At 40.6% G+C, this 20,208-nt stretch overlaps 1 protein-coding gene across 10 annotated transcripts in view; it reads left to right on the top strand.

Annotated features, from left to right (window-relative positions):
- Positions 1-20,208, top strand: part of MCTP1 (multiple C2 and transmembrane domain containing 1) — a gene marked incomplete at its 3' end in the record, with an annotated part of 173,270 nt that overhangs the window by 51,098 nt on the left and 101,964 nt on the right. For 6 of the 10 annotated variants that reach the window (XM_082191343.1, XM_082191345.1, XM_082191348.1 and 3 more), the window contains exons 2-7: positions 365-479; positions 6,565-6,707; positions 7,765-7,844; positions 8,562-8,670; positions 13,217-13,264; positions 16,086-16,124. In XM_082191343.1, the coding sequence (XP_082047469.1) occupies positions 365-479; positions 6,565-6,707; positions 7,765-7,844; positions 8,562-8,670; positions 13,217-13,264; positions 16,086-16,124 (534 nt within the window). The remainder of the gene's footprint in view (positions 1-364; positions 480-6,564; positions 6,708-7,764; positions 7,845-8,561; positions 8,671-13,216; positions 13,265-16,085; positions 16,125-20,208) is intronic. The other 4 variants (XM_082191346.1, XM_082191344.1, XM_082191352.1 and 1 more) reach the window with 2 other exon arrangements.

The following is a 20,208-nucleotide window of genomic DNA, read 5'->3' as shown; positions in this document are numbered from 1 at the left end:
TCAGACACATGGCTCATATTCACCAGGATGTGTGTGTTCAGTATTGTTGACCTAATTCTGTGGAATTCCCTCTTGATTGGGCTCAGCCAGGCCCTCTTCCGGTTGACCTTCCGGTGCTTGGTGAATATCTTTTTTTAGTTCAGCAGGCATCTTATGAGGGTTCCCCCTCCCTGATCTTATGTTTCATTTTAACTGACTTTATGGTGTATGAGAAATCCCTTTTGTACACTGCTTAGAAACTGCAATATTGCTACATAACTTATTAAGATGAATAATAAATAGTTACATGAATACATAACTTTGCGAAACGGCGAATCAGATTAATAACGTTGGGCATCACGTATGTATTTTCTTTGTTCTTTAGAGAGCCAATCCTACTGGAACTAGTAATGCAGAATTGTCTCTGGCTGAACCGGGAATGTACCAGTTGGACATTACGTTAAAAAGAGGTCATAATCTAGCAGCTCGTGATCGAAGAGGTAAGAATATGTTGATCAAACACTGTTTTTACATAAAAAAACTCTGCAGAGGCTGGAAAGCTTAACCTACCTTGGTTACATTTTATACATTTTTATTTTAATATTTGTGCACTGAACATGCTACGCTTGTAACAATCTCCAGCGGAGAAGCTTTGTTTGGTCTGTTGCACCAAAACCAACAAAAAGCCTTGTAATATCTTAAAGTGCACCTTAGCCTATGATGAAGCAGCTCCTTATTTATTTATTTCATACAATTTCCACTTGAGTGTTACAAAATTTCCCTGGAAGCAGTTTACAAAAAAAGATAAAACGATAAAGTTATCAATAAGAAGAATTAGCAACAACAGTTTACAACTTTCAAAAAGTTAAAATAACAATAGACTACAGATTAAAACTTGAAGCAACTGTCTAAATATCTGGGTAGGCTTGTCAACTAATACATTTTTAGCAGGTACTAAGAAGGCCTAGTAGGGACGCGGGTGGTGCTGTGGGTAAAAGCCTCAGCGCCTAGGGCTTGCCGATTGAAAGGTCGGTGGTTCGAATCCCCGCGTCGGGGTGCGCTCCCGCTGCTCGGTCCCAGCGCCTGCCAACCTAGCAGTTCGAAAGCACCCCCGGGTGCAAGTAGATAAATAGGGACCGCTTACCAGCGGGAAGGTAAACGGCGTTCCGTGTGCTTCGCTGGCTCGCCAGATGCAGCTTTGTCACGCTGGCCACGTGACCTGGAAGTGTCTCCGGACAGCACTGGCCCCCGGCCTCTTCAGTGAGATGGGCACACAACCCCAGAGTCTGTCAAGACTGGCCCGTTCGGGCAGGGGTATCTTTACCTTTTTAAGAAGGCCTAGTATTGATAGGCAGGGAATTCCAAAGTATTGGTGCTGCCACATGGAAAGAATGAGTTCTTGCAAATGCGGAACAGGTATTATTTGGCACGTGTAACAGTTCCCCACAATTATGTAAAGGCTACTACTTGCATTCAAACTAATTAGGTTGAATCAAAAGCACCTCGTTTTCTGACAAATGGAGGGCATTTTTGAATCCAACCTTGTATGTTGAAGGCTCTGTGATGATGGAAACCTTTGGTTATATGAAACAACGAAAAGAAATATACAGGTTAATAATCAAGATTGCTCCCTGTTGAAATTTAAATATGAACTAAATTTAAATTCTGGAATTTATAGGAAGATTTGATACTGTACTTTCAGATATAGGCTGAATAGGCACTGGGAAGAAGCTAGCTCACCACAGAAAATATTAGCCCCTTTTAGATTGTTCTGAGTAGTATTTATTTTGCTGCGTCAATTTATTACTTGAATTTAGGCCAAAAAGGTTAGGCATCCCTGCATTTACCACTTCAGAATTTTTTTACGGTCTTGTTTGCATTTGATTATATATGACTCTTGCATTGCTATCTTACTTTGAAATCATCTTTCTTTGGAATAACATCCCCCTTCTGTCTTGACTCTACACCAGCCTGCACTATCTCTCCCTCCTCCTGCACCTTTTCTTCATTCTCCAATGCTGTAGCTTCTCCTGCCTCTGACTTTCATCTCCTGGCTGTTAAAGGCTCCCCCAGATCACTGATCCCTCCTTCCAAGTCAGACTCCAGCTCTGCCTGTCCTGGTGCCCAGTCATCAGCATCCAGTATCCTCAGTGTCTAGCCAGACCCTGATGCCCTGACGCTTGCTTGCTAGCTATTCTGCCACCATCACCACCTGGAGTAAGTTAAAAGTGCTCCTCACCTGGGTGCCTGAAATGTAACTGGAAAGTGATGGAGTGAGGTGGTGTGCCAAGACTGAAAGCTTCAAATGGTATTTGCTTGACTCTCCTACTTGGCATTGAGTACCACTGTGAAGTCGGGAAGAAATTGCTGCTTTGAGTCTTACTTCTGGATTTTTTTGTTAATAACATCTGTCTTGAAACCACAGTAGCCCTCTGAATTGCTATTAAAATGGAAAAGCTATTAATGTTTGTCACTGTAGCCTTGGATTTTCCGAATGTCACAGGCATGCAAAACATTACTTGTGAATATGTAAAATCTTATGTAAAGAACTCCTTGAACAAAAACAGTAAATCTCCTTTGAGTGGTAGTTAGATAATCCCGGTGCTCTAGGTTTCATTTGCTTCAGAGATAATGCTTTGGGCATATAATGAGGAATAATTCAATGTGATAGTCTAGTCATTGTAATAAGCTTAACACATTCTGAATCACTTTTTATCTGTATTGCAGCAAATAACAAATTGCCTCAAATAGATTTATTGCTGACCCTCATTGAGTGGCACTGAAAGCATTATTTTGTGAATGCTGAAAAGGCAGTGCTTTGCTCTTTTTAATGCATAACCACAGAACAGGGCCTGCCAGACTGCCTAGTAAATGAAAACACTTTTATACTATGCAGTGTGTGTGTGTGTGTGTGTGTGTAAATAAAAGCAGTGTTTAGATCTGAGCTGTGGGACTGAGTGTTAATTTTAGAGTGGTTCCCCACTCCAGCACCAACTCTGTAGGGTAGTTTCATAGCCCTAGGGAACCCAATGCCATCCTTTCTCTTTGCTGCCACCACCAGCGTATGGGTCACCTAGGGACAGGGGTGTGGGACTCCGAGTGTCTCCTCAATAATGCAGCAACAGCCAGCTGAATTTCCAGGTCTCTGGCATGGCAACTCCCACTGCCTCCTTTCTGCTTTCCCAGGCCCTTTAACAATCCGTAACATGGTACCAGCAACCTAAGCCATGCGGAGAGTTAACAAGCCTTTGAGCGTATTCAGAAACTGCTATAGCCCAATTAAGCATTTTATTTAAAAGGAGCATATGGGAAAAGGATGTGGGGCAGGGAATGGCAGATAGGCAGTTCAGCATGGAAATAAAACATTACACCACAATATTGGTCTGACTAATCCTACACTTGATCCAAACTAACATTGCAAGAATTTACACACTGTGTTTGTCTCTGGCTCAGGCAGCTTCAAACATCAGTTGCAGGTTGGGAGTTTGAGAGGGACAGTAATATGGCCACCATTTTAAAGGATTTATTACCCATATTGGTTTGGAAAGGCAGCTGGTTGATTCCTGCCAGATGCCAAGTCAGGTACAGTGGTGCCCCGCAAGACGAATGCCTCGCAAGACGGAAAACCCGTTAGACGAAAGGGTTTTCCGTTTTTGAGCTGCTTCGCAAGACGATTTTCCCTATGGGCTTGCTTTGCAAGAAGAAAACGTCTTGCGAGTGTTCCGATTCCCCCCCCCCTTTCTAAGCCGCTAAGCCTTTAATAGCCGCTAAACCGCTAATAGCGCTAATCCGCTAAGCCGCTAATAGGGTTGCTTCGCAAGATGAAAAAACCGCTAGACGAAGAGGCTCGCGGAACGGATTAATTTCGTCTTGCGAGGCACCACTGTAGAAGGGAACTGACACCATTTGAGGAGTGGGAATTGGTAGACCCCCCCCCCCGAGAGCAGAGGAAGATAAGGAAGATGGTTATCGTGCATGGAAATTACCACCAGTTTTCCCCATCTACCTGCTAAACAGACTTAATCAATAACCAGCGGGTGTGACTTTCCTTACCCATAATAGAAGCTGGATATCCTTAAAATGACAGAGTAGGGGACATCAGAAGTACTTAAGAGGCACTGGAGATACCTAGCATTGGTGTGAGATGAGAGATGGAGTAGTAAGGCTTGGCTAGGTGGTTAGAAGACAGGAAGGAAGAAAACGTGGATTCATAATGGGCAGTCAGCGAACTCTCATGTTCTCCTGAATCATTTGGCTATATAATAGGAGAGAAAAAAAGGTACTGAATGGAGGCATTCAGTACTGATACTTAATGTGCTAGGGAGGTGGGTGGGAGAGACAAATACCGTATTAGGAGAGCAAGGTAGACTTGTAAATATTTTTGATGATAGGGATGAACTGATTTGCAAACAGTGATTTCGTATGATAAATGATTTCTACACTTGTTGGTTTTGATTTCTTCTTACCCCTCTGGAGTCTCTAGTGCGTTTTGTGCCATTACAGAGGTTCGTGCTTCTGCAGTTGTGTCACGTTTTATTACAGTGTGCCTTTGAAGTGGCTTCATGCTTATCCTAGGTGATGTCATTCCAGCAAAATTACTATCCTGCAAGTAGTAGTTTTCTCTGTGATAAGTTAGGATTAAAATATGAACAAGTGTCTGGGGACCCATCAATTTCTGTCAATTGGAACCTGCAGTTTCCCTTCCTATTCTTCTGAACCAATTGCCACTGGAAGTCGGCCCATATAATTGAGACGAGATCTGGATTTTATTCAATGGTTTCTATTTGACAACTTGAAACGATTGCTCTGAGAGTAATAAACCACTGCATGTTTGAAGTATAAAAACTGGCATGAAATCTGAGAGCTCAGGTGTATGTTAAAGGAATTGTAGCAGTCATAAAAAGGATGGTGGCACTTAACAAACCTTCGATGAGAAGGTCTTGTAGAAGTTGATAGAGTAAGGTAGAATAATTTTGTTCTTTGAAAACTGAGTTGAATAACAAAGGGATGCATAATGTCAGGTGGCAAATGCGTTATTCTTATTACTTTATTTGCATGAAAAAATCCATACTGCAAGATATTTCAGTTTCTCTTCTGTATGATTTTTGTAAGCAGATATGTTCAGTGGAACTTGCAGATCATAATTTGGTAGGCGTTATAGAGTATGGGGACATGGGTGGCGCTGTGGTCTAAACCACTGAGCCTAGGCCTTGCTGATCAGAAGGTCTGCTGTTCGAACCCCCGCGATAGGGTAAGCTTCCGTTGCTCGGTCCCTGCTCCTGCCAACCTAGCAGTTCGAAAGCACGTCAAAGTGCAAGTAGATAAATAGGTACTGCTCCGGCAGGAAGGTAAATGGCATTTCCATGCACTGCTCTGGTTTCGCCAGAAGCGGCTGAGTCATGTTGGCCACATGACCCGGAAAAACTGTCTGCGGACAAACGTCTGCTTCCTTGGCCAGTAAAGCGAGATGAGTGCTCAAACCCCAAAGTCGTTCATGACTGGACTTAACTATCAGGGGTCCTTTACCTTTACCTTTTTTATAGAATCGTAGAGTTAGGAGGGGTCCCAAGGATCATCTATTCCAACCCCCTGCAGTGCAGGAATCTCAACTAAAGCATGCAGGCAGAAGGATAGAAGAGTGGCAATTGACATTATATTAGCATACGTGACCCACCCCATTTGCTAGTACAAATGGAATAACAGGTTGTGGCAGGCATGGTAATTTTCATGCAAAGCAGCTGGTCTAATGTTGACTATAGATTTGTCTTTATTTTAATGCAATGTTGTATTAAGAAACCCCCATTTCCTTTGTACAAGATTGTAGTCTGTAACTGAGGTATCTGTTATAACGGGAAAATACTGCCACCATGTGCCTAGACCTGTTGTTGCTGCTGTAACTATTGTAGCAAGCTGAAAAAGACTTGCACTATTTAAAAACAGCAGTGTGTTAGAAAGCTAGACCTTTTGTGCGTGCATTCAAGTTAGTATACTTAGTTCACTGGTTCTGCTTATGTGCACTTTGAATTAGTATGGAAATGTGTTTCAGGTAATTTAATTCATAGGGTATACTTGTTAAATGTCTCTTAGGTGCAAGTCCTTTAATCTAGAATTTAGCATTTTATGGACAAAGTCATACAGCGAAAGCCATACACTTAATGTGTAGTTTTACTTGGGTCTAGATTCTGGAAGTTCCCTCATTGAGAGAAGTGAGGTTCCTGGAAGCCAGGCAGAGGGCCTGCCCTGTAAAACGCCCTCCTGTCAGATGTGAAGGGAATAAACAACTATCTGACTTTTAGGAGACATCTAAAGGCAACCCTCTTTACGGAAGTTTTTAATGATTGATGCTTTACCGTGGTTTTAAATAGTTGGAAGCTGTCCGGACTGGCTGTGGCAACCCAGTCAGATAGGTGGCATATAAATTGTTGTGGTAGTAGTTATCATTATTATCATCATCATCACCATCTGCTGCTGCTGCACTTGCTAGTTTTCTAAAAAAGATAAGGACTGCCATCTTGTTTTAAGGTTTTTCCTTATAACTTTCAGAAATCATGTAGTTGTCGTACATAATCTTGATTTTTGTTTCAGGGACAAGTGATCCATATGTCAAGTTTAAAATTGGTGGAAAAGAAGTGTTTAGAAGCAAAACTATCCATAAGAATCTTAACCCTGTATGGGAAGAAAAAACTTCAATCATGATTGAACATTTAAGGGAACAACTGTACATAAAGGTGAGCTACATGTGATTCTCCTTAAAAACAGGTAAGTACAATGTTGTTGTATCACTCCACACAGTGCTGTAGTTTTTCAATGGAATGTTATACAGCTTGATATTGCCATAATAGAAATTCAAGTTATGAAAATATATCATAAAAGAGCTTATGAAATTTATAATGTTGTGCCCTGCCAATTCTCATAACTGTTCAGAACTCAAATATCTGGTACATTCTTTGAAACATAGGCCAGTGTTGTGCTTTGTTGTTGTTTAGTCATTTAGTCGTGTCCGACTCTTTGTGACCCCAGGGACCAGAGCGCGCCAGGCACTCCTGTCTTTCACTGCCTCCTGCAGTTTGGTCAAACTCATGCTGGTAGCTTCGAGGACACTATCCAACCATCTCATCCTCTGTCGTCCCCTTCTCCTTGTGCCCTCCATCTTTCCCAACATCAGGGTCTTTTCCAGGGAGTCTTCTCTTCTCATGAGGTGGCCAAAGTATTGGAGCCTCAGCTTCAGGATCTGTCCTTCCAGTGAGCACTCAGGGCTGATTTCCTTAAGAATGGATAGATTTGATCTTCTTGCAGTCCATGGGACTCTCAAGAGTCTCCTCCAGCACCAAGTGTTGTGCTACCCAGACATAAAAGGGAATGGCCAAATAGAAATGTAAACCCCAATGAGGACAGTGTACAAATAGACCTAACGTCCAAAACAGTTTGAGACATCACTGATTTTGTAGTTGGGATATTCCACCAGAGGATCTCCTTGTGTAAGTATATAAGAAAAGCCTGCAGGATCAGGCCAATGGCCTGATCCTGTTCTCACAGTGGCTGACCCAATGCCTATGGAACCCCCCAAGCAGAACCTGAACGCAACAGCACTCTTCCCACTTGTGAGTCCTAGAAAATGCGTCTGATAGTAGAGGTAGAACATAGCCTTCATGGTTAAAAGTCATGGATATGTATAGGCAGGGTTGATGCATTATGTTGTATAATGTTTGCTTTCGCTAATATTCTCAAGTAATTGTTAATGGAATCCCCAACATTGAGAAATGCTATTTCTTTTGTTCACCTTAGGTCTTTGATTATGATTTTGGGCTTCAAGATGACTTCATGGGATCAGCATTTTTGGATCTCGGCTCACTAGAGCAAAATAGGTATCGTGTTTTAAAGCTACTGACGTAGATAATGACGTTTTGGACAGGATTGGAGACAAAGATCTAAGCAATGCTACACTGACGGTGTTATCACCAGTTACTGCTGTTGTGAAGGGACACCCCATACATTTTAATTTTTTTAAATGAATTTTCATAGACCCATCGTTTCATTGCCACCTTGTACCATTTTTCTCTATACCTATGTGTGTATAAGGGGTGTGAACTGGCCACAAGATTTGGATTGCAAGCTCAGTTTTCTGAAACAGCTTGCTTTGGACCAAGGTGCTCTGTAGGATGCCCAGTTTAGCTCAAGGTCTGTTCAAATTCACAGAAAGCCTGTCCTTGCTCCCTTTCCCTAGAAGGTCTCTGGCCAGGGATGTTTCAGTGCTCCTGGAAGAAGAGGCAGCTGTCTGAAACAAGGGAGGTAGAGTTGCAACTTCACCTGTGTAATGGTCTTCTTGCTGTCTCCACCAAACATAGTTGAGATGCAGTGAAGCCCCCCTCTCCTTTTGAATCCAGACAGGATGGAGATCAAGTGCTGTGTATTGCGTGGAACTTCTGCTTTTCTCCCTTAGTAGTTTTGCAACCCTAGCTGATAGTTTACAGGCAGAAGGTAGCAACAGGCACACCATTCTTGTCCCTTTTTAAACTGTATGACCTAATGGAGGCAATATGATGAAACTTTTATTTATTTAGTTTCTAAACTTGGTTTCCTAGGTCAACCGAAGTTACGTTGAGTCTCAAGGATCCACATTATGCTGACCAAGATCTTGGAACGATATTATTGTCTGTTTTGCTGACGCCGAAAGAACAGCAACGGGAAGGGGTAAGTGTGGATTGAAACAAATTATGTAGCTTCCCCCCTTTCCTAATGGGAAGTGTATCACTTTCGCAATGTTTCCATCAGTGAGCATTATTAAATGAAGCCATTTTCTTGTGGGTTTTTATATATTATTCCCCAGTAAATATTGAAAGGTACTGATCAGTTTTTGGATGCATTTGACTACCGATGCCTTGCTCTGGGTCAGCTCCTCCATATAATGATATTGGTACAGATGGGATTTTGATAGAATGCAAACATACAGTGGATTCACTCAGAATTTATTCAAGATAAAGAATTTTGGATCTAGTGCTGTGGTGTTCAAACTGCAACATTTCAGTCCTATTATAGTAAAATCTTACACAGTTATGAAAACTACTCAGCTAATCGGTTCTGTGTAGAGCTTTGCTGCTGAAACAGGCATTTATTTGGAGTCAGTAATGTTGTTATTGTGCCAGAACATTCCTGGACTTAGGGCATAAGTGTAGTCAGGAGCTAGAAGTTGATTATCGGTAAAAGCACCAAGAATAAATATATGAAATGTATTTCCAAGAGCACAATTTTAAGTCTAATGTAGCCAGTAAAGGCTTAATATTTTCTTAAAACAAATCAAATCGAAATCACTTTTCATACACTGCCACTCTATACCTATGGTCTGGAAACCCAATACCAAGTCAGTGCTATGATTTGTTTCTTCCTTGCTTGGCAAAGGGAAGAGCAGGTTAGCTGCAGTTTGAGCAGTATGCACTAGCATGCTGCTCTTTCATGGTAAGCCATAGTTTCTTTCAAACAGTGGCTTCTCTGATAAGCTTTATTGTAATGTGCAAAAGCTGCCTTAATGTGAATTAGCATGGGATTTCAACGTTCAAACTGTAAGTGTTGCTATTTGGAGTTGTGATGTTAAGTACTCAAATAAGTGTCTACAAATACGTGATGGCTCACTTTCTACCTCTGCAGATATAAAACCAAATTGTCCAAATTGCAGGTTATTTTATAGAGTTCAGTTTTACCAGATTGCCTAGAAATTCAAGAGAGCAACATTTCTTAGTGAATTTTTCTTTTACCACTTGAAATGAATTGCAGGTTTGTGTGCTGGAGTTTTTGCAACCCCAACTCAAAACTTGGCTATGTTTTTGTTGTTGCAGTATACTGGAATTGGAAATATGTAACATGGGAAAGCGTTCGTGAGATGTTTAGCATTCTGTCCTGCACTCTAAAACATTAGGTTTACTGTGGCTGTAATTTGGGGACTGTAATAAATCTTTAAAATCCCTCTAGCTATATCGCGTAGTCAAACATTTTTACTGGCAGCTTGAGAACAGTTTCAGGAGGTAACATACAAGCCTTGTTTTACACGTAGTGTATTCCTAAATATGTCTACTCAGAATCAATCACATTGAGCTTAATTGGGCTTAAAAGGGACATGGGTGACACTGTGGTCTAAACCACTGAGCCTCTTGGGCTTGCTGATCGAAAGGTTGGAAGTTCGAGTTGGTGCACTGGGGTGAGCTCCCATTACTCTATCCCAGCTTCTCCCCATCTAGCAGTTCGAAAGCATACCAGTTCAAGTAGATAAATAGGTACCGCTACATCAGGAAGGTAAATGGTGTTTCCATGCGCTCTGGCTTCTGTTATGGTGTTCCATTGCACCAGAAGCGGTTTAGTTATGCTGGCCACATGACCCAGAAAGCTATCAGTGGACAAACACCAGCTCTCTTGGCCTGAAGTGAGAGATGAGCACCACACCCCATAGTTGCCTTTGGCTGGACTTAACCGTCCAGGGGTCCTTTACCTATTTACCTTTTACCGTAATTGGGCTTACTCCCAAGTAAGTGGGTATAAGAGTGTTTTCTTTAATATATGTGGGAGGAGAAGAAATTACAGTTAAAATTTCTTTGATGGGTGCAAAACACTAGACATTGATGCATGAGACCTAGCTAACTGGAGGGATTTTGGTGCAGTTAGTTTTTTGTGTAGCATGATGAAATGTTTAAGCAGTGTTCTGTAAGTAAGTCAGTGTGGAAAGAAAGATTTATCATACAGCAATGATAAATTAAAAATAGATGCTGTATTACATAAGAACAGTTTAGCAAGCTTTCCAAGCTCTGTATTCCTTTTGATGACTATTATTTTATATGTTATATTGTTAACTGAAACTCAAAGCCAATAATATGTTTTTTTGGGGGAAAGTATTTCTAAAGTAGACCTTAGTTAAACTTGGCAAATAATCTATTTTACTGTTTGTGCCATTACATACACTGAAATTTCCCTTTCTTTCTGGTCTCAGTCTTCCATGCAACATCTTCATATTCGCAGGCTGCTCAGATACTCTATTGAGTTACTCTGTTTGAAATACCACATACATTGCATTTCACATAGGAGACACCTAATTTTCAAGAATAAAGTTTGGTTTAGTAAAGATTGTAATGCAAAGGAATGCACTTAAACACTGTAGGACAACATCCATCCTCTGGTTCAGAGGTTCCATACTATGGTTTATGAGGTTCTTTCGGGTGGTCTGTGATGTATCTGTAAAAAAAAGAAAGAAAGATGGCTTATGTTTATTTTGAAAAGTTTTAAAGTCAGTTGGCTCAGTTGTTGATGTTAAGGCACAGGGCCTTTTCGGTAGTGGTGCCTGCCCTGTGGAACGTCCTCCCACCAGATGTCAAGGTAATAAACGACTACCTGATTTTTAGAAGACATCTGGAGGCAGCCCTGTTTAGGGAAGTTTTTAATGTTTGATGTTTTATTGTCTTTTTAATATCCTGTTGGAAGCCGCCCAGAGTGACTGACTGCCAGATGGGTGGGGTATCAGTAAATAATAATAATAATAATAATAATAATAATAATAATAATAATAATAATAATAATAATAATACTAATAATAAATGCAACATACAGGCAAGGAGCATATTTGTTTTAACTGTTTTACTTTTATGTGGGCTTAGAAGCCATATATTTTAATTGGAGGACAGGCATCCATTACATCCTCAGTGTACCATCCAGCGGAACCTTTCCAGGTACTGCAGGACCTCTTACAGTCTGGTCCAAATGAGGTGGTAGCTCAATGTGACACATTTGCAAAGCATTTTGAGGACAATGCATCCACCGGAATCCTGACTCTGCTATTCAGCAGATGAATCTCAAGGGTTGTCCAGAGCACTCTCTAGTCCTGTTGCGTTGGATGAGTTTCAGTTAGTAAGGCTCAAGGATGTGGCCAAAGTGCTTGGATCGGTCAAGGTGACCGCTTGTGCTATGGATCCCTGCCCCTCTTGGCTGATAAAAACCTAGTAGGGAGGGAATAGATAGCTGGGCCAGGGAGGTGATTAATGCCTCCTTGCCAAAGGGGGTGGTCCCTGCCTGCTTGAGGGAGGCTGTGGTAAAACCACTTCTCAAGAAACCCTCCCTGGATTCAGAAAATCTAAGTAACTACCGGCCAGTTGCCAGTCTCTCCTTCTTGGGAAAGGTTTTTGAATGGGTGGCCATGGACCCAGATACAGGCACTCTTGGAGATAACTGATTTTCAAGATCCATTTCAACTGAGGTCACGCTCAATCTATAATCCTCTTATTTTAGAGTAAAACACGCTGGGCTGTTTGTTTCTGTAGAAGTACCACTGAATTATAGTTTTGGTCTGTGGGAGGGAGTTGTAATGATTTTTACAGGACTTAATTGGATGCAGGGCAGAATGAATATGGGAAAAGATGTGCAAAGTTTGTAGCATGGTTTCTTGTGATGTATAACTGGTTTAGTAAAACTTTGTGTTTGTTTTAGAACTAGCAAATCCTCAGTGGAGAGATGAAGGTAGATTTGGATCTAGTGTTTAAGGTACATACTTTGGCAATGCCTACCTATAGCAAATTCTGGCCTGCAAAGAAAAACCTCATGTTGCTCAGTTTATTTAGAGTTCTACCAATCTATTAGCATTTGAGAGGTCAATATGTTATCTCTATAATTCTAGTATTTGTGCAATTTCTTTCCTAATTTTGTTTATCGTAACTTAGTTGCAGTAGCACTAGTTCCAATAATTCTCAATTGGATGTCTGGTTTTGCTTAAGTAGTATGAACACCAAGAAGATCCAAAAGGTACCTTTCTATTTGGATTGACTAATCTTTCCATTTTAAAAAATGGTAAATTCCAGGGGTAATAAACTATTGTTTCTAATTAAGCAATGGAAGTAAAATAGGGAATAATGAACATACAATCTAAACTATTAAGGCTACTATCCTATGCACACTTACTTGGGAGTAAATCCCACTTAATTTAGCTGGAGTTACTTCTGAGTAGGTATGTATAGGATTGCACTGCAAATCTGGTAAGCAAAAAAAAAAAAAAAAGATGTATTCACTGTATGTTATATATTGTTTATTGTTAACTAACATGTTTCTATATGTAAGAATACTGCATGGCATGCATTGTACTATTGCATGCACTGTTTATAGCTGTGTATTGTTTTTTATTTGCTTATGCATACTTGTGTCTATTATGTGCATACTTTGCTAAAATGAGTGCATGAGTGGATTTTTTTTGTTTCATGTGTTGGTTGTTTAGCAGAGTTCAGTGCAAAGATTTCATCACTGGAGAACTCGCAGATTAACAGTGAGTTCATTTGAGCAGCTTGCTGTCTTATCTTCTAGACCTATAATCTGCTTGATTAGCGTTAGAAGATATAAAATCCTCAGAAACATATGAGTGATACCTTAAATCCTGGGATATAACTAATTCAGCGCCACTGCATCTCTCAAGCATTAAAGGGATTTCCCCCTTGAAAATGGGAATTCAAAGCTGTTGCATAATTTTGGAAGGGGGGAAAAAAGTGACACAATCCTTATTGAGGTGTGCCAGCCTTAAATCCAACACCTCTAAAATACATTTAATGTATTTATTTATATACCATTTACAGGCTCCCAAAGTGGCTTGCATTAATATGTGGGTACAGGGCTGAATCCAAGGCAAGCATAATGGAACTTTTATTCCTTTTCACTCCTCCCCCCCCCCCCGCAGCATCTCCAGAACTGCTCCAGAAGTTGGAGAAACCCCAAGAACAGATTTGGGGGGGCATGCAGAGTGGGAGAGAGGGAAGAGGAAGTTGCATTGCACTCATAAAAGTGATTACTGCTTATGCACTGGATATAACCCAGTGCCTTGAAATGTACTGTTGCAAACCACCCCAGTCTCGTGGGTGGTGCAAGATTCCAGCTTTTCCAGCGCTTACCCAGAGTGTTGGTTTCTTTTTGGAATGAGGCACAGCAGAGACTGTGGTATTTTTAGGATATATGGTTTGTTTACACATATAAACAACCTGAGCCTACAGTGGTGGGATTCACAGCATTAATGCCCCCAAAGGATCTTGTTTCTCCCATGGCCATAGCCTTGGATTCCAACAGACATCAAATATTGCTGTGTTTGTCTTCTACTTGCTACTCTTCTTCTAGGTCACATCACTGCAAAACTCTGTACTCCAAATTCTGACTTTGTCTGTTGAGGGAGGAGGCCCCACCCATTTGCCTTCTCGTACCAAGCTCCTTAATGGCTCATCACCCCGGCTATCACCTCACCAGGAGGTTAGCCTGGCTATTCCAAGAAGTAGAAGACTTGATTAAGTTCTAACACTTGCTGGATCCAGGAATTAGAAAGGTCTGGCACATAGCTTAACACCCGGAACTCATAACAGTATTACGAAAAGGAAGTGACCAGAATACCTGAGTATATGTTCCATTTAAAACAAAATGTTTTGGCTCTGAAGTTTCTGACTATTACTACAGTGTTTCTCTAATTATATTCAAGTAATCATCATATGTTTCTGTTGTTAAAATGCAAATAAATATTATCAAGGCTGAAATAGAATTAGATTTCTAGCTAGGCTGCAGGCTTCATTATTCACCTGTATTATGGCTTGCAAACCTATCCAAGCCAATGACCATTACTTTAATCAGCTAAAGTGTCATCCTATGTGATGTACTTCCATTGATTTAACTAAAGACATTCTCTGTAATACGTACTAACCCTAATTGTCTACAGTGATTGTTCAAATTCAGTGCTTTAACTAATTTACTTTTCTGTAAATTTTTTGGCAAATAATATCTTGAAGTATAAAAGAGAGAATAAAGCAACTCAGATGAAGCCATTAATAATTTGAAAACAATTTTTTGTTTCCTCCAGCATTTTTGCTTCCTAACAAACTTTTTTAATGTGTCCACATTTACAGAAGTGGTAGAATTTTGAATGTGCTAACATTTTGCCCCCTGTTTACATGGAAGGTATTACACTTAACTCCAGGTGTGTGTTTGTGGGGTGGTTGTTTTTTTTTTTTTGGGGGGGGTAATCTAGTATCCAGAAGAAAGCACATTCTGCCAGTTTTCCTATGTACAAAATGAGGCCTCTTTTTATTCAGTCTCAGTCTGTTCTAAGTTCTCCATGTTGAAAATTGATTAATTCCCACTCCAGCTGCCACAAAATCCCAAAACCTGCTTCACAGTCAACCCCCACAAAAAAAGCTTGTAACACAGCTTTCTCTCCAATGAGGAGCCACAGCTCAGGAGTATAGTTCATATTTTGCACATATAAATTCCAGGTTCAATCCTGGCATCTCCATTTAAAAGGTTCTTAGATAGTAGAATGGGGAAAGGCCTCTGTTTCAGATCTTGACCCGTCAGAGTACATAATTCAGGAGAGCTTGCATAGCAGGGCTTGGATTCTAAAGTATTTGTGCCATGAATTAAAAGGAGAGGTTCTACTCACATTTTGTGGAGGTGCTTTTCATTCACAAAACCTTATGTTCTAAGTTTAGGTTTAATTCGGGGGGAGGGGGGAGAATCATGTTTTCTGCACTCTTTGCAGGACATCTAAGCAAGGTTATCAAATTTTTGTTCTCCTGCATTTTCTGTGTGGTTCTTCAGCCTTGTTTGAGATCAAAAAAATCCAGCAAGAACAATATAGCAGCATGATCTCTACTGTAGAGGTGGAGAGATATTAGAATGGCTCAAAATGACACATTCTGTGACTGGAAGGGCCTATTCTGTGAACATCTTCTTAATCAAACCCACTCATCTTCCTTGCTGATGCATAACAATTAGCTACATTATTGTAATTGGAATAAGTGGCCTTAAGTCTAAAACCACTAATTTTAATAAAATCTAAAAATTGAGATAATTGGTTGAGTTCATTGACATTTGTACCTCTTTTTTTATTGATCCCAAACATCTTCCTATTAGTTTATCCTGTTTTTCTTTTTCATCGTGGAATAATAGGAGGTTGGCATCTCTCTGAAATGTGAATGATGCTTGTAGTTTGATTTCAGTCATATGTAGTTGTTTGGAATGTGTTTGGCATTTCTGTATGTGCATTGCTCCTTTGGAAGACAACTGGCCTCCAGTGCAAATAAGTAAAAAGTTATTAAAATGCTCTATTTCATTTGCAGACAATGTTAATGAGGAAGAGTTGGAAAAGATCAAGTAAGGTAATTCTTAGTATGTGGTCTTGAGAAGAACTGTGGTGCTCTATATTGTGTCACTTGAATGGAAAGTTGTGACACATAGACTAGGTCTGCAAAACTCAGTTTATAATTTCGATAATGAGGCCTTTTTAAGTGATAAGGATTTGTTATATAATGCAACACTATTGAACTTCCTTCATCATTGTAGAACACTGAAGTACCGTATTTTTTGCTCTATAAGACGCACCAGACCACAAGACGCACCTAGTTTTTGGAGGAGGAAAACAAGGGAAAAAATATCCCTCTTGCTGTTCTGGCTTCTGGGATAGCTACACAGCCTGCATTCGCTCCATAAGACGCGCACACATTTCCCCTTACTTTTTAGGAGGGAAAAAGTGAGTCTTATAGAGCAAAAAATACGGTACATCTAACTAGGCAATGGTCAGGGAGATCCATTTATATTAAGACCTGTTTCATATTTTGTGCTCATTTTTCTTGGTCAACACAACCTAAACTAGTGAATGCATTTTTCATCGGGTGGTAAGGAATTCCAAAAAAGTATGCAGTAGAAATGTAGGGTGAGATCAAATGGAGATCCAATTCTGCAAGCAGAATGAACTCCCAGTTGCATAATGCAGACCCCAAATCTTCTCTGGAGAGTTTGGTGACTCCCAAAGCACATTTGGAAAACTGAAAGGTTTGGAGGTAGGGAAAGAGGAAGGGGAATTTTGTGTGTCTAACACATCACTTCCAGAATTCAGGTTACCTTTTTCCATAATGTGGTTTGTAGTATGAACAAGCTTTGAACAGGCAACTAAATATATTCACCTGAATAGGTCGGTGGTTTGGCGTTCTTGCCACTTCTTGCAAATGATACAAAACACACATGGTTTTATTTAGTTCTAACATTGTGCTGTGAAATATATATGAATTGATCAGTGGATTATAAACTATTAAGCAGCGTGCACACCTGCATACACGTTCATTCACCCCTGCATCAAACTTCTCATGCTACTTGATTTTTAAAAATTCACTCTTGACATACCGGTAAATAATCTCATGCCATCCCCAGATGCATAAAATGAAGGCTAAGTTTTGTTACCAGTCCACAGACCTAATTTAGGAATAAAAATGGTGGTAGGCATGAGTCTTCATCCCTTCGTGGTGAAGAATATGAGGTTACGATGAAATGGGTCCTATGTCTGCAACCTCTGTTGCACATATTAGATATTTTGCACAACTAGGCAAGGATTCGCAAAGTGCATTGTAGCTGCAACTTCATCTTTGGTACTTGTTGTCAGCTCCAAAATGTTGCATTTTTGTTGTGTCGATCTATATAGAGAATATTCCTCAATCTACTTTACTCTGAAGTTGTACAAACACTTGCATATAAGAGTTTGCGAGAGGTTAAACCAGGGATAGCCAACTGGTGCCTTCCAGATGTTGTTGGACTGCAGCTCCCACCAGGCTCAGGCAGCAAAGCCAGTTATCAGGAATGATGTGCTCCAGATGTCATTGTGGTCTTGCAACATCTGGAGGGAGGGACTACATTGGCTTCCCCAGATTAAATAATAGACTTGCTTACTTAAACCAGAAATAATGAACCTCAGATTTCTATTCGCTTTTGGCTTTTAGAAACATTTTCTTGCAATTGCTGGTACAAACTTGCAGGCCTGCTGCTTTTATTTTCATAACATGATCGCTTCTCACTACCACTTACAGAATTCTGTGGAGAAATGGCAGTATTAACTGGGCTTGTGCAATTCCACAATCATAGCAGAACCTGTTCCAATTACCATTGGTGCCGGTAGTGGTCAGCTCTGGGTTTAGCCATGTACAGCCTGGTCTTCAGAGACTCTCTTATGTACCTAGCAACCGTCAGGAGGGGTTATGGAGAGGGCAAATGCAACTGAGTCGCATTTGTGAGCCAAGCCTTAGAGTTGCTTCCTGTTTTACCTTTTGCAAAAGAAAATACATTCTTCAATACTCAGAAATGTGCACAAAATGTGCATAATGTGTGAAATGCACATGAGCTGGCTTTAAATTGTTTGGGACTGGAGTATCTGAAAGTCTGCCTCTTCCTATATGAATTTGTCTGTTGGTTATATGACACCCTGCTTTTCATCCCATTTAAAGCGATTTCCTGGTGAGGACATGAAATGGGGCATCTTCTGTAGCATTCCCTCCTGAAACGACTAGTTTTGTTTTATCAGGCCTTTAATTATGATATATAAATTTTAATTTTGCCTCTCTCTCTCTCTGCCCTTTCAATCACTGTTCTCTTGTGCATGTGAGATGACATAAGGTGGGAGTTGAGCTCCCCCTAGTGGTTGAATGCAAAATCACTGCTCAAAATTCAAATAAGCTTCTGGACTTCCGTTCTGCCCAGAAAATAGTTCAATTGTGCCTTCACCCAGTGGTTGTCATGCACTTTTTTGCAGCTTCGTCTGTCTGTTCTTTATTAATTTTATGTGTGTTAACCCTTCCACCCCACCCAGTTCCCTCTGTCTCCTTCCTACTGGCTCCTGCCCCCCCTTAAGGTTTTTTTTAAAACAACAACAAAAAACCCTGTGTATTTGCTGCTTTGTTCCTCTACTCAGAAGACCAGTCTCAGTCTGGCCCCGATACCCTCCACTGTCCTAGCTAGTCCTCACCATCCGACCCCCACATCTCTTTTCAAGTCTCAAGTTTACCCCATTCCCACCCAAAACTGCGCTGTAGTTTTCAGCAACTGGCATTCAACTGGCATTCAGCAACTGGCATACCATACCACAGACAATTTTTTTTTTATCTCTTCCCTTAAATAAGTGCCTTCTTTTAAGATGTATCTCATATCTCAGGGCAGGAAACCTTTTTTGGCTCATAGAAAATGAGAAAAGCTGTCTACCTTAGTGCTGTGGACGACCACAGCGCTCTGATCAGAGAAGTCTCTGCTTGCTGCCTTCTACTGTCAAAGAACTTACCTCTGATCTTAGCACTGTGTCAGTGCTACGTTGGAAATAATGCATCTCAGTACTTGACATCATATGATGTCAGATGAGTGGAGTTTGCCACATGGCCAAATTCAAAGGCTTAGTGGGCCTTATAAAATCTGCAGGCTGGTAAAAGAATTGACAGTATTAACTGCTTGTTTAGATACAGACCTCAAAATACAAACATGCAATAAAGATATCCATGTTTACATGATGAGCTTAAAGTGGCGTAGATTGTGGTTTGTGGATCTATTAATCTACATTGTATTGTAGCTGTGAAAGTGAAGTATCTGATGAAGCAGGTGCGATAGCTGGCAAACCTCAAAACATATTGTCAGGGTGTAGAGCAGGATGGCCCTCCAAATATTGCTAGACCACAACGCCCATCATTCCTGAAAATTGACCATGTTGGGTGGGCCTTATGGGAGTCAGAGTCCATAACATCTGGAGGACCAGAGATTAGTCACTCTTGTGTAGCGCTTCCATGGTTTGTAGCCTGAGCAGTCTCTCATGCTACAGCTTACTCTGCAACTAAAAAAAAAATACTATACATTTGTTAATTCACTCTGGATTGGAGACTGTGGAGAGTGGGAGGTAGGTGCAGGGAGGAGGAAACCCTATTGTGCAGGTGGAAGAGCAGATTTTTCTGAGCACTGATGTAGTCTGTTGATTGCTAAGGTAGTTTGCGGATTGAAATTAGTATATCTAGTATATTTCATTCGTTTTGTGTGTAATCAACTTTTGGGTTGGCAGATGTGAATTGACAGGTTGAAATGCCAGTAGAAGGGTTTTGGTTTTGGGTTTGCAAAAAAAAAACCCACCATGACCACTATCTTTTTCTGCATCATCATGCGGCCACCCAAACTGTACTCATAATTCCTAATAGGAGTTTCACTTGGGACATTTTGACATGAAAAGAAACTACTGAAATATAAAAAGAGAATGTTTTAAGATCCAAATGGTGTCTAACCTTTAGAAATAGTGCCACAGAACCAAGTATAACATCCCATCCCATGGAATATTCTTAATCTACCCTGCATTTGGTTTCAGGGACCTAGAAGCCAGCACCAGATCTCCACAAACCCAGTGCTACTAGCCAGTCCATCAGTCAATGATTAGATAGATGATTGCCCGGG

Source organism: Podarcis vaucheri (assembly GCF_965113315.1).
Source record: "Podarcis vaucheri genome assembly, chromosome: 11".
In the NCBI taxonomy this organism is placed as follows: domain Eukaryota; kingdom Metazoa; phylum Chordata; class Lepidosauria; order Squamata; family Lacertidae; genus Podarcis; species Podarcis vaucheri.
This window is presented reverse-complemented; position numbering and strand designations above follow the sequence as displayed.